Below are 14,613 nucleotides of genomic sequence, written 5' to 3'. Positions count from 1 at the left end.
GTTTATCAATATTTATTCCTTAATTCATTAATTTAAACAATGTATCCTTTTCAATACGGTACTGTCTTATTTGAAAAAAAAAATCATATTACAATAGGTTTCTCTCTCTTCCTGTTTCTTCAGCTTTTTGTCCAAGACTTTTCCTTTTTGTTCTTTATTATATACGTTTACGTATGTTACTCCAATGGAAACGCACGGTAATGTGAAGTGTTAACCGGGCCTTAGAAGCTACTTACGATTGCAGTCACGTACGGAATAGTTTACGGTTCGGTATTTCCCACAAACGGCAGAACGTCGAGGCGGGACCCTAGGGGCAATAGCCTGCAAGACGCGGTGTATTTGGGCACTGCATAAGTATTAGCGATGTGCCTTGAATTTTGTAAGCTTCGATCATTTACAATTTAGAATCCAACAAATTATTTGATGTTAAAAAAAGTAATTCATTACTCATCATTTGTTATTCCAAAGATACTTTGTTGTGACTTTATTGACGTGACAGATAGCTTGGTATTTGAGGCAGTGAAAACCTTGACCATTTAAAAAGTAATTAATGATCGTTGATTTAAAGAAAATTAAAAAAAAAAACTGCACAGATCAATCACCTTACAGACTGAACTGCGTTTAATTAGCAGTAAGTTATCTTGAGCAATTGCAAGTTAATTATCCGTACAATTCAATTATATCTTTAATGTTTTATTAGCACCATCAATGAGACACATTATTGAGCAATTAAAAACATATTTAATTAATAGTTACAAAGCTGTTTTATAATACACCATTCTGCCATCAGACGGGCAAATAGTTATCATTTGCAACGAACGTAGATGCTTAATTTAAATTGTACAAAAAAAACATAGAAAAATAGACTCAGGCTCATGTACGTCGAGGTCAATATAACGTATCAATTCGCGGTTCTAACGCCATTCCATTAACGTTGTCCCTCACCTTGGCGGAGAGCAAGCGCGGTGAACGAACGGCCCGCCGAACGCGGTCGCCGACCTCACGCGCACACTGACTGCTTGATGAGCTTCCGACACCAACGATAGCCTAAGGATATTGAAAAACAGAACACCTTATTTAAACTACATCACATAGTAGGGTCCTGAGGAGTAGACAGAAATTAACTGATTTCATAATCTTGCCACAATTCCCACGGTCCTTCCTATTACAACGATGGATAAATGAAGTCATACTTATATTACAAACTAGCTGTCGCCCGCGACTCCGTCCGCAGGGATATATATAAAACTTAATTAGTGTAGCCCATCCATCCACATCACATCCATCTCAACATTCGCATTTATAATATTAGTAAGTTAAATAAAAAGCAGCTTTTCAAGACATAAATTCGAAAAAAAAAATCAGTAATTAGTATCCTATGTCCGTCTCCTGGCTGTAAGCTAGGTAGCTTAGTTTAGATGGATGGACGTTTGTTTGAAGGTATCTCCGAAACGGCTTCACGTATATATTGGTAGAATATATAGGCTACTTATTAAATTTGTTTTTAATTCTATAAAAAATATAACTTTAATGGGGACCTTATAAACATTCCACTAGATGCTCTGAGCAACCGAAATCGTGAGCCAAAGTTTATGCGTTCAAATCATTACATCAATAAAATACATTAGCGTGAATAAAGCGCGTGAACAATGAGGGTCGCTACTGTTTCTTGTTATTTATTACTTCTACCACAGCTGTTAAATGAAATCATTTTGATTGTAACTGCGCTGCCGCTTTTATTATGATTTATGTGTTAAAATAAACTAATAAATGTATATAATAATAATGATGAATAACTTTAAGAAGTTAATTAATTTTCTAAATATGATTTAATAAATTATTTTAAAAACACTGTGCTATGTTCAACGTCAACTGATTTTCATTTTATTTCTTTCGTCTTTGTGAACTAATTTGTTTAATTGCATGAATAGTTTTATTACTGTTTTCTTTCCTTTCTTTTCTTTACCATAGTTGTGAACAACGGTGTTGGTTACATAATTAGTTAGTCTTTGTTATATATTATATTGATGTATATACATTATGTAGTCGTTAGTTGGTCCAAATAAAAAAAAATTCTAGCGATTTAAATTAATACGAGGTTACTTTCTACATTTTGAAAAATCACAAACGTCATCTTAATCATATTTAAATATCATCCAGAGAATTCCAAAATGGTCTATCGCCTCACAGAACTCGTTTATAATTCGATTTTTATATACTAGTTTTTTATTATAATGTTCCACAAAAATCATATTTAAATATCATCCAGAGAATTCCAAAATGGGCTATCGCCTCACAGAACTCGTTTATAATTCGATTTTTATATACTAGTTTTTTATTATAATGTTCCACAAAAATCTAGATCCTTTACTACATCTGCTGTAACTACATTGAACGTTTCTTTGGGTCTAGAAATGATCATAAATATGTAAAATAAGAAATTAGATAAAAAGAATAGTCGTAAATTGATGTAATTAACACGTGTTCATTGACAGGTGACAGTGATATTTGCGGCAGGTCCATTGACTTCGCCTCTATGTGATAATAGCCTTAGCAAATATCCGTATGAACACTCGAGCCTTCGCGGAAATGGATATGTTAGAAAGAAGTTCATTAACACTAAAGCAGTCAACTGTACTCTACATAGAATATTCAAAACACGTACTTTAAATTGTATTAATTACGATTACTTCAAATTAAATTTTGAAATTAGAATTTATTAACCAAGAACGTTGTATCATATTTCATATTAGCCATAGAAAAGGTTTTACAATCCGTACCACTTTCATTTCATCATAATGCTAGTTTCACACGAGGGCAGAACTGTAAACCACAGCAGTACAGTGTGGTACTGCTATTGTTTTATCAATAAGGCCCTTCATAAGAATATGGTGCTCGTGTTCAAACGATAATGGTACTGCCCTGTCTTACTCGTCTATCTCACTTCACCGCCCTTGTGAAAAGGATTACGACGATGATTAGGCCTTGTATAGTTAGCACATGATAGCAGATGTAGTCGCAACACACGGCAGCAATTTCTTCTGAATCACCTCGCATAACTCACGTGCGAATTCTCGCATAAGACTGTGACGTGACGCGAGTCATGATTGAAATCAAATGAAGCACCGCTTTCATGCGGCATTGAGCGCGATGCAACGATAACATCGCTTTTCTTCTAACCCCTACTTTAACAAAATTGAAACGTTTTATTATCTATAAAACACTCTAGTGTTAAAATATCGATATTACAATGTATAGATTTTCTTAAAGGACTTTATAAAAACAATTGAAATAATGTACTATCACAAGGAAATGGTCGAGGCTTCCCCCTTATAGAATGGTATTTCATCCTCTTAATTTTATGTACGGTAGCGAATTCTGTTGCATAATTTTACCTTTTTGGTCACAGCTGTATGCACTCAACTAACTATACTATGGTATAAATGCAAGTGTAACTTTTTATAAATAAACATATTGAGTAAGAACAACCAATAATGTATACTTTCCTTTACTTCGATATCTAAAGTTAATACGCCTTCCTTTCCGTTTATTCATCTCTCTCTAGAGCCCCAGTTTCTAAAAAATCTTTGTTCTCCTTTACAGGAGATGCAAGATGTGTTGGACGAGGACTCAGATATGAGCGACTGGCTGGTGGAGCGCGAGGCGAAGTCGGGCGTGGTGCTGCACGACCGGCTAATGACAGATGCCCTGGGCGCCGTGCCCATCAAGACAGAGCACTCCTACAGCCTGCACTCCGACGGAGAGTCCGCCCCGCCTTCGCCACACCACACTAAAGTCGATGGTAAGCTGACAACTAACGCTTTTGATTTACCGTAACATATATTTGTCTTTGTTTGTTTAGAAGAAAATGAGTGGGATGTCAATACATGTGTTTTGAAAAAGAAAACACATCGTGAAGCATGACAAAACATCTGTGAATCAGCTAAAGAATGTTCACATATCTTAGACAAAACATGCGTTTTAAACAGAGATTTTGCTCTCACAAATTCACTGTAAGTAAATTAAAACGTTCAGATGCCTACTTACGATCATATCCCAATCAAAGTTACTTTATAATCAGAAATTTCAACGTTTTGTAAATTAGTATATACTGAGTGAGATTTTGTAAAACTAACATCGGTTTTTTTTGATAAGGATTTAATTTAATTACAATTCTTTTTTATAGCTACAGGAAGGAAGTTTCTAGTCACGTCTTGCATTGTATACTAAATACGCGCACAATGTCAATCAAATAATTTTTGGAAGTTCCGCTTCTGTTTGTCGTAAAAGCTTTCTCTATGATGTATAAAATCAACCTAGTAAGGAAACACTTGACATTGGCCCAATCCGATGAGGGAGAGCCATAAACAAGAAACAGAACAGAACAGAACAGATCAACCTAGTAACCGTGGGCTTCCACTGCCAATATTTTGGTACTAAAATGTTTCCGTCCCTTTCTGGTAAAACCGACAAAGATTCCGACAGTCGGCACTCATGTTATTATACACGGAAAAATTAAAAAAACATGAAATGCATGACAAGTGTGCGAAAATATTATTAAAAAGTTGTTTACCTTTATATAAGATATTTAATAAACATATTGACATTTTGCAATTAATTATAAAATATACAGATTTATTTTTACCACAAAGTAAGTACTATTTTCCCTCATGTCACACCTTCCAAATATTTGCATACTATCTGTCGCCCGCGACTCCGTCCGCGTGGATATATAAAAAAACCTTAATTAGTGTAGCCCGCCCATCCATCCATCCACATCACATCCATCTAAACATTAGTATTTATAATATTAATAAGTTAAATAAAAAGCAGCTCTTCAAGGCATAAAGCATAAAAAAATAGTGTAACTAACACGACTTTCTTTTATATATATAGATATACCCAAAAGTACTAATAATATATAAAAGAAGATAGTAAAATTAATTAAAAAAACAGGAATAGAAAACATTAAAAAACGCCTTATACTGCTTTATAACATTTTACTTTTTGTTTCAATTTAAAAGTGCGTAATAAAAACAAATGCTGAAATAAAATGTGTCCAATAAGATGAATTTGTGCGTAATCGTGTTTATATGTATGTTATTATATCTTTCACGTACGTGCGCTGCGTGCATCTATGCAATTTATTTTTTGCATTAAAAGCAAATACGGTCACGTTATACAAATCCTGCTTAATCTGTAACATAGATAAATGTTTTTCTCTTTAATTGATTCGATAAAATATTCTTACTAATATTATAAATGCGAATGTTTAGATGGATGTTTGTTAAAATGTATCTCCAATACGGCTCAACGGATCTCGATGAAATTTGGCATGTAGATCATAGTCTGAAAGAACACATAGGCTACTCAGTTTTTTAAATCCGTGCAGAAGGAGTCGCGGACGACAGCTAGTATGCTTTCACGTGGTTATTTCTTATTTAGGCATACGGAATATGTGCGGTAAAGTAAACATAATCCTTGTTATCTTTAACTATCGAATCTTACTCATCTGTGAGTACTTAAAGCATTTTTAGATACCGCAAGATGCTTCAATTTACTTATGTAAAAAAACGTTACACATCTTTTATATATAAAAAAGTCGTGTTAGTTACATTATTTATAACTCAAGAACGGCTTTACCTACATATATGGCTGAAAGTTGGTGAGGAGGTAGCTTACAGCCAGGAGACGAACATAGGATACTATATATTCATTTTTTTCGAATTTATGCCTTCAAAAATTCCATTTTATTTAACTTACTAATATTATAAATGCGAATGTTTAGATGGATGTGATGTGGATGGATGGGTGTTTAAAGACATCTCTAGAACGGCTGAACGGATCTCGATTAAATTTGGCATACCTATAAAACATAGTCATAGGCTACACTAATTAAGTTTTTTTATATATCAGCTAGTTTTACATAACATATTATATAGTCAAATAATAAAACAAAGAAACTGTGTTATACTTGTATCATTTAGTTTTATTCATTGCTATACTGAAATTGTTATTTATAAAAAGAATATTCCATGGTGGTTGAGCTATTTAAAAAGTGTTGTCATTCTGGTCTGCATAAATACCCGTGCAACTTGCACTTGTCCAGCGGGTTCACAAAAATGTGGATATGGTATACGGTTTGTACGTATTGATAACTATGAAACGTTCATTAGCAGTTAAAATCCATGTTTTTTTAACAAAAAGCAACAGATAAAGAAACGCACAAAACTTCCTTTCGTCGCGATCTTAATAATTAAAATTAAATTTCGAATATGAACTTTATTTGTTTAGTCTAGGTATTTTATGAAAATGAGGGTATTAGATATAAAAAATACATATAGGCATCCTTCATTTATGAAGTCGATTAATAATAATAATATTATTATGCTACTAGCTGTCGTTCGCGACTCAGTCCGCGCTGTATAAAAAATGTTAAATAGTAACCTTTGTGTTCTTCCAGACTATGTAGAACATTTATTGCAAATTTCATCAAGATCCATATAGCCGTTCTGGAGATACCATCAAGCAAATATCCATCCATCCATACAAACATTTTCATTTATAATATTAGTAAGATGTGAAATAGAGTGAAAAGAATCAAATATTTTTCCATTAGCGTCCATTTGGGTATGTTATCTGTTTTTTGGTTAAAATGTTTCAATATAATCTTATTCGTAGGAGGCCACCATAAACAAAATGATATCAAACCATTTGTATTACTTAGCCAATAACACGAAAGCTTATCCTAAATGTTTGATGTAGGCATTGAATTTATGTGCTTATTTTTATACAAAAATTTTTTGAATATTCATATAAGTTTATAAATACGTAAATTATAAAATAAGTCTATCTTTAATTTTCTTTTTATTAATTATGATTTAGATATATATTTTGTCTGTTTAAAAATAAATTGAACAGATAATAAGTAATACTTAACAGAGCCCGCTTTAACATCTTCGCACGAATCGGCCCGGCTCGCCCGGTACAATACCACGACCACACAGAAGACAGGCGTCAAGTGGAAGCAATTCCGCGTTTCGTTTGATGAGTGTGTATCCCGGAGCCTAATTTAGTCCTCTTTCCCTTCCTATCCTTTTCTTTATAAGGAAAGGATGGGAAGTGGAAGTGGACTTTCCGGATGTGAGGATGCATGGAAAGGGAAGATATTTTCTTTCTGTGTATCCTCTCCTCCGTCGATTAAAGGTAGGCAACGCATAAGCAATTTCGTATATCTATGGGCAGCAGTCACTTCGTTATTTCAGCTCGTTTGCCACCTTTTGATATAAAAAAAGTATATTTTAATAGACAGATTTTCGATATGTCTATTCTAAATATCAGTAATGTGTTCAACATGGCGATAGGGCATTACAATAACCAGGAAGTTAGATAGGTTATCTGTCACATGTGTCTAAAGCGCACACTCATCTGATTGTGTTCTTGATAAGGCAATATTTTTTTTAAGGTGGTTACCACTGCAGAAATTAACTCCCACACAAAAACATTGTGTTATCTTTTTCTTTCAAAGAAGTGACTATCCTTAAACATGTGTTAATCTTACTTTATTATTAATATTATAAATACGAAAGTTTAGATAGATGGATGTTTGTTAGAAGGTATCTCCATAACAGCTTAATGGATATTGATGAGATTTGACACACATGTAGAACATAGTCTGGAAGAACACATAGCATACTTAGTAAGACCTTTTTTTAATTCCGCACAAACGGAGTCGTGGGCGACAGCTAGTATATAAAGGAAATGTTTGTTGCCTCTAAAATGTTTACATAAATTTAGGAGTTCACATACGAGAAATATGATATAATTTCAAGAAAATCTGTGGAGTTTATATAGAATAGAGTTTACTGGCTGAGTTTAATTTCAAGAAATATAAAGAGAGTATAAATCGTAGAGATGTAAAAAAGCAATGAGGTCGGACGGGAAATTACCTTGCCCTTATAACCAAGGCGCATTTATCAATTGATACCTTATACAGACAATCAAAGTCACTTGTAAACTTCCCTTTATTTGTGTACAAACAAAAACTTGACACAATTTAGATTAAGTTAGGTCAGGGAGCAAAATGATTTTAGTTTTTTTTTTCGGACTAATTTAAATGAATCTTAAAATATCGAAGGTAAATTAGTCAGCTCGGTTTACGTTGACTTAAAACTTTGTTAAGCCGAACTCTACAGTAACTTAAGGTTTGACTATCTATTCAGAAAGTATAGCTTTGTTCTTGCCACAAATTGCATTTAATTTTATTGTAATTTTATCATTCGTGTTCTTTATATGCAAAAGTGTAAATATCAGTCGCTTGAATTTGATTTCAATTTGACTTGACTTAACGGGTCTATAGAGTTCAAGTCACAAGTCCAAGTTAAGAGTTAAAAGTCAAAAGAATGTTAAACATTAAACGTAGAAAATATTCCGCATAGTTAATTAATAAATAGTTTATATAATATTGTTGTAAAAGTATTTATCTAAGTTTACCGTTTGATCGTATGTTTAAATAAAACGTTGCCGACAATCCGCGTTCGGTTTCGGTGAAAGGAATTCTTGTGAGCCGATGTTGACTCATGTTAACATGTAAATGTCAGCCGTCTACACAAATTCACGAATACTCAGATATATCGATTAGTACAAATAATCAAAAATATCTATCTGAGTTATTAAAAGATTTTAATCGTACATATCGAATTGTAAAATTAATACATCTAGCCGTTCTTTTTGACGCTAATCATCATCATCATCAGTCTAAATTCATCCACTGCTAGACGTAGGCCTCCCCCATCGATTGCCACAATGCCCGGTCCTGTGCCGCTCGCATCCAGTGCACTCCCGCAACCTTGACCAGGTCCGTCAAGTTTAAATTTCAGATATGCTATATTTGAATTATGATATAGACTTAGGGACCTCTTAGAAGCGAGCATACCATTTCCTTAAAGGCCGGCAACGCATCTGCAGTTCCTCTGGTGTTGCAGATGTCCATGGGTGTCGTTGATCACCTTGGTGTTCTCGCCGCTTTTTTGCCCCCTTCTCTTATAAAAATAAAATATTGTCTGGAAGAACACATGCTACTAATTAAGTTTTTTCTTTCCGCGTGGATGTAGTCGGGGGCGATAGCTTATTAGCAATAAAACCTGTCGCCAAAGTGAAAGAAATTCTCAAATCACAACAGTAGTTTCGGAGCAAACAAACAAATCTTTCCTTTTTATATTAGTGTAGAAAATATGTGCACGACAACTATATTGAGACTATAATTTTACGACAACGGGAAAGAGGCGAATGACGGCCTTATTTGAATATTAATAGGTTATATTGATATGTTCGTTTTACAAACGTAGTTATGCTAATATCGATAACTATGGGACTCTGGTTGAATATAAATGCAGATATCTTCTATTGTATAAAGCATTACTTGTACTAAAATATTTTCTATTGATAACATTTATTACAACAGGCTTTTACAAACTGTTATAATAGGAATTAATTCTTTACAATTTTTACTACATTTTTTGCTTTACAAATGTAAATTATTTTCAGTGTCTTCATGCCTATGTTTATTGTTATCGTCCTTTATTAAGACTTTTGAATTTAAATTTTATTCAACTATTAAAATTAACAAGGCGCTAACTTTTCAGTTTCAAAAAACATATTGATATCGGAATTAAATGTTTCAAAACTGTCAGAACTAATAAAAAAAACAATACTTTGTTTAATGTTTTAATTATACGATTATAAATATTCAATAATTAAATTAGAAAGCTTATTGAAATGCACCAGAAATGCTTGTGACATAAAAAAAATACCTTTTTTGTAGCCCTTAATGTATTCGAGTCCAAATTTCCTTCTTATTTATTATTCCGCCCGCGTAACTAACGGTAATCATTACAATTTAACTGTTATATTTAATTTAGAGTTGCTATTCCATGCAGGTTATAAAACGTATGAAAATATTTACAGAACATTCCACCCCGCTTCTTTTGTTTTATCTATTTCTTTTGCAAAAATGTTTTTTTTTTACGATTTTTTATTTTTGTTGTGACAATCTAAGCAACTCTCAGTCCGTATTATTAGCATATTTAACAAGACGGTTATTTTAATGTTTTAATTATTCATGAATGTTGAATTAATTCGTTGTCAATAAACAATTTATATATCTAAAGTGTGCCGTATTTTAAAGGCGGTATCATCACATATTAATTTAGGTATAAATTATCAATTCGCTGGACATATTAAGTACCTATTTCTAAAACAAGAAAAACAGTTTACATCCTGATTAATCTAACCTTTATCTGACAAAGTAACTTTGAAATACTAACTCAAAATAATAAATGCCTATGTGATGGGCGAAGTTACCAATACTGTGAGTTTCTGAGACGAAAATCCCATTCTAAAACATATTATTTATACATTAGGATTTAGCAGTGGTAGAGCCCGCTTTAACATCTTGGCACGAATTGGCCCGGCTTGCTCGGTGAAATACCACAACCACACAGAAGACAGGCGTGAAGTGGAAGAAATTCCTCGTTTCGTCTGATGAGGATGAGTCCAGGAGGCCTAACTTAGTCCTCTTTCCCTTCCCACCCTTTTTTAAGAAAAAGGGTAAGGAGAGGATGGGGAAATGGAAGTGGACTTTCCGAATGAGAGGATGGATGGAAATATTTTCTTCTGTGCATCCTCTCCTCCGTCGATTATAGGTAGGCAACAGATATGCAATTGCGTATGTCTATGGGCAACGGTGGCTGCTCGCTCGTTTGCCACCTTATGATATACCAAAAAATAATATTGTTTTGTCAAAGATAATGAGAAGGATAAGGATATGTTTTATACAGATATAAGGAACCAAGCGTACATTAATTTACAAAACAATATAATATTATATATCTTCTTAGTTAAATAATGAAGAATCGTTTACCGTTGAAGTTGTAGTTAAACTTTATAGCTCATGTTTTCTGCTAAACTAATATGGAAAGAGAATATATTATTTTACCTTATGGTTATTTCATGTCTTAAAATAATTTGATCATTAAAGCTAAGTATAGATTAAGTTTGCGTCATTGAATACTAAAACAGGAGTGTGTTGAATGCATTAGACTTGGTTATTGTTAACTGTTCTGTGCATATACACGGATATTAGGAAATATTAAGAACTTGTTTAGCTATTAGCCCATTTACTATCATAAATTTATTTCAAATAGCTTTTGTCCGCGACTTCGTCCGCTCGGAATTAAAAAATACTTTTTTAATAGCCTATGTGTTCTTCCTGTCTGTATTTTACAGCCTTTGATTGAGATTTAATTTCTTTTTTGTATAATTAGAAAGTTGTAATCGTAGAAAAGTTTTTGGTAATTTCTTCTGACAATGTTTTAGCTATAGCTCGCGCAATTTCTGGTTTAAGATTTTATTTTTCTACGTTATTTTGAAATATAAAGTTGGCATAAAAAGAATGCATGCAAGAATGCAATTGCGTATGTCTATGGGCAACGGTCACTTCGCTATTTCAGGTGGCCGCTCGCTCGTTTTCCACCATATGATATAAAAAAAAAGAAACATTTTAATTTATATCATGATTCAAAAACAATAATTACGTAATTTTCGATTGCAAGGTCTATGAGAACAAACATTGAAAATCGAAAATTTTTATAACCGATTTAAATCTACCCATCTCTAGTGAATTGTCAAATAAGTTGTCAAACTAATCTATCTTAAATAGACACACTATAATAAATGCTCTTTCGTTTCAGACATGGAAGACGAGTGCTACCCCGCGATCCCGGCCAGTGCGTGGCGCAGCCGGCGGCGCTCCAGCTCTCCGCTAGTGAAGGCCGAGCCCAAGTCGGAGCCCGAATCGCCCGCCTCCTCCTGCCCGCCCTCGCCCTCGCCAACGCCAACGCCCACGTCTGCGTCCCTCACACACCTCGACTACGTCATTGACCACACGGTAACATCCTTATACTGTAAACGAACGATCAACCTTGTTTAGTATGCAATTATCTTATACGTTTTTGTGTGTTTTTGTGATGTTTTATGAAAAGCTTGATCCAATCGAAAGATTACTTAGTAAGAAATTACTAAATCTTAAATCAAAACCCCATAAACCCTACCTACCGAGCTTAGAGCCAAGAGATGGACATAAGATACTATTTTTTTTCCAATTTATGCCTTGAAGATGTTTGGATGGATGTGATGTGAATGGATGGATGGGTGGGCTACACTAATTAAGTTTTTTGTCACGAGGACGGAGTCGCAGGCGACAGCTAGTATTATTACAAAGAGCTGCCTTCTATGCTGTCGGGCAGAAGAAGCTTGAAGTCTTGACTTGCCAATTAAACGCTTGATACTATACTTGTACGCTAATGACATCAATATATCTAATGAATAAATCATTATTGGGTTTGAAGTCGTGTTTCATGTACTAAGCAAATACCTATTTAATAATTGTTCTCTTTGTTAAATAACTGTATAGAAGACAATGAGATATTTTTCTTGGTAAAGTCACGAACACGAATTCTATACTTGCAATTCTACGTCTTTCAATCTTACTTAATAAACAAGGAATTGTTTACTTGTAGTTAAAGTAATAGTATCTAACCTAAAATTCCTTATGTACTTCTCTTATTAATATTTCTTTTTTTTTATATATCATAAGATGGCAAACGAACGAGCGGCCACCTTAAATCGCTGATATAGCGAAGAAACCGTTGCCCATTGACATACGCAATTGCATATGCCTTGCCTACCTTTAATCGACGGAGGAGAGGATGCACATAAAGAAAATATATTCATCCTCTCATCCGGAAAGTCCACTTACCTTCCCATCCTTACCTTATAAGAAAAAAGGTGGGAAGGGAAACAGGACTAAATTAGGCCTCCGGGCCGCACACTCATCAGACGAAACGCGGTGGTCGTGGTATTTCATAGAGCGAACCGGGCCAATTCGTGCGAAGATGTTAAAGCAGGCTCTACCACTGTTATAATTATATCTGTTTAAACCAAGATCCAATACACGTTTTAGATTCTTTAAGTGATTGATATGCAAACTCTTTGCGAATTCTTTAAAAGCTTGAAACGGCCGTGCAAAAATACTTATGGCAATTCACATTTCTTTACCGTATAAACCAAGAAGAGTATTCTAAGGATTTTCTTCGTAGTTAATTAAAAGATTCTAAATAAATAGGTTCGTTTTGTATACTTAATGACTCGGTTGTTAATTTAGTTTAATTTTATTTAAAAAAAAATCCCCTTCTGATCACATACCAAGTTACTGGCTTGTTAGTCGTTTCTATTAGAAAACAGCTCATCAACGAATCAATACAGTGTGGTATACAAATGTATATAAAGAATTTCTCATTACTTGCTCACCGTTACATTAATCATCCTCTCCACTTGTAAGAGTATTTCTAAAGGCGCGCTTCCTCACTGCTGCCGGCTGTATGCAATGACTGGACAGAAAAATAAAAGGTCACCCGAGTTCGTACCGCTCAACATGATAATCTTATCTAAACAATTTTACACGAATTATTTACGTGAATATGTTAATTTAGAATGTTCGTCTAATTTGTTTTTCATCGACAACCATATCACATCTAGGAACTTCCTTAAAGATATATTAATATTTGTAATAATAATTATAAGAATAACAACAACAAAGGGTACCTTTTGAAATATTAAGCTCAATTCAATGTAAGATTTATTTGTTTGTTGTTGCAGACGGGCACTATCCACATGCCGCAAGCAGTACTGCAGCAGGTGGGCGCGGCGGGCGTCCCCCAGCTGCTGTTGAGTGCCGCGCCGCGCATTGCCGGCTCACTCTCATCCAACAAGCTATCCATCAAGGTCACCTCCAGCTCCGGCACCTCAGGTACAACTCGAGCTGACGACCAACACATCAAACAGAACATAATACAAGCTAGCTAATAATAGTTTAGTAAAAACTGATGACTATCGCTTAACGGCGTTCATACACTCGTTGTTTCCGCATTTTGAGTAGGTCTTTTGAGACGTACAGTAATTGTAATTAATCCATAACTTTTCCAATTAATATTTAAATTGTTCAGCTTTTATTAGTTATTCTCACATATTTACTGCCACCCTAAGGATCCCTTAAACAACTTTAAGTGCAACATTTAAATACTAAATAGTGTTATTATGTATGTAGGTTTCAATCTGCCGCCCACACCGCCGTCGTCGCTCTCATCGTCGGACAGCGAGGGCGCGCTGTCGCCGGCGCACGAGCCCGCACCGCCTGCGCCAGCTGCGCCCACGCGCCGCGCACACCTTTACGTCTCCCAGCACTCACAGCACTCGCGGCAACCTATCAACACGCCACTGATCAGCTCACAGCCGGTAATATACTGAGGCCTAAAAAGTTGCATTAAAATGTCTTACTACACACTTTGACCATAGCGAAAACTTAAGCGTCAAATTAATCTGCTTAAAATGCTCTGTTACAGAAAGGGTCAACTGGAACCCTAGTGCTGACGGAAGAAGAGAAGCGCACATTGCTAGCGGAGGGCTACCCGGTGCCCACGCGCCTACCCCTCACCAAGGCCGAGGAGAAGTCCCTCAAAAAGATCAGGAGGAAAATCAAAAACAAGGTCAATTATA

General features: G+C 34.7%; 1 protein-coding gene across 2 annotated transcripts in view; it reads left to right on the top strand.

Moving 5' to 3' along the window:
* Window positions 1-14,613, top strand: part of CrebA (Cyclic-AMP response element binding protein A) — an 84,331-nt gene that overhangs the window by 66,001 nt on the left and 3,717 nt on the right. For both annotated transcript variants that reach the window (XM_013306180.1, XM_013306181.1), the window contains 5 exons: window positions 3,604-3,802; window positions 11,751-11,947; window positions 13,717-13,867; window positions 14,165-14,352; window positions 14,460-14,603. In XM_013306180.1, coding sequence (XP_013161634.1) covers window positions 3,604-3,802; window positions 11,751-11,947; window positions 13,717-13,867; window positions 14,165-14,352; window positions 14,460-14,603 — 879 coding nt within the window. The remainder of the gene's footprint in view (window positions 1-3,603; window positions 3,803-11,750; window positions 11,948-13,716; window positions 13,868-14,164; window positions 14,353-14,459; window positions 14,604-14,613) is intronic.

This window comes from Papilio xuthus, unplaced genomic scaffold, assembly GCF_000836235.2.
Source record: "Papilio xuthus unplaced genomic scaffold, Pxut_1.1 DF828258.1, whole genome shotgun sequence".
Classification (NCBI taxonomy): Eukaryota; Metazoa; Arthropoda; class Insecta; order Lepidoptera; family Papilionidae; genus Papilio; species Papilio xuthus.
The sequence above is the reverse complement of the archived record's forward strand: the minus strand, read 5'-3'. Positions and strand labels throughout refer to the sequence as shown.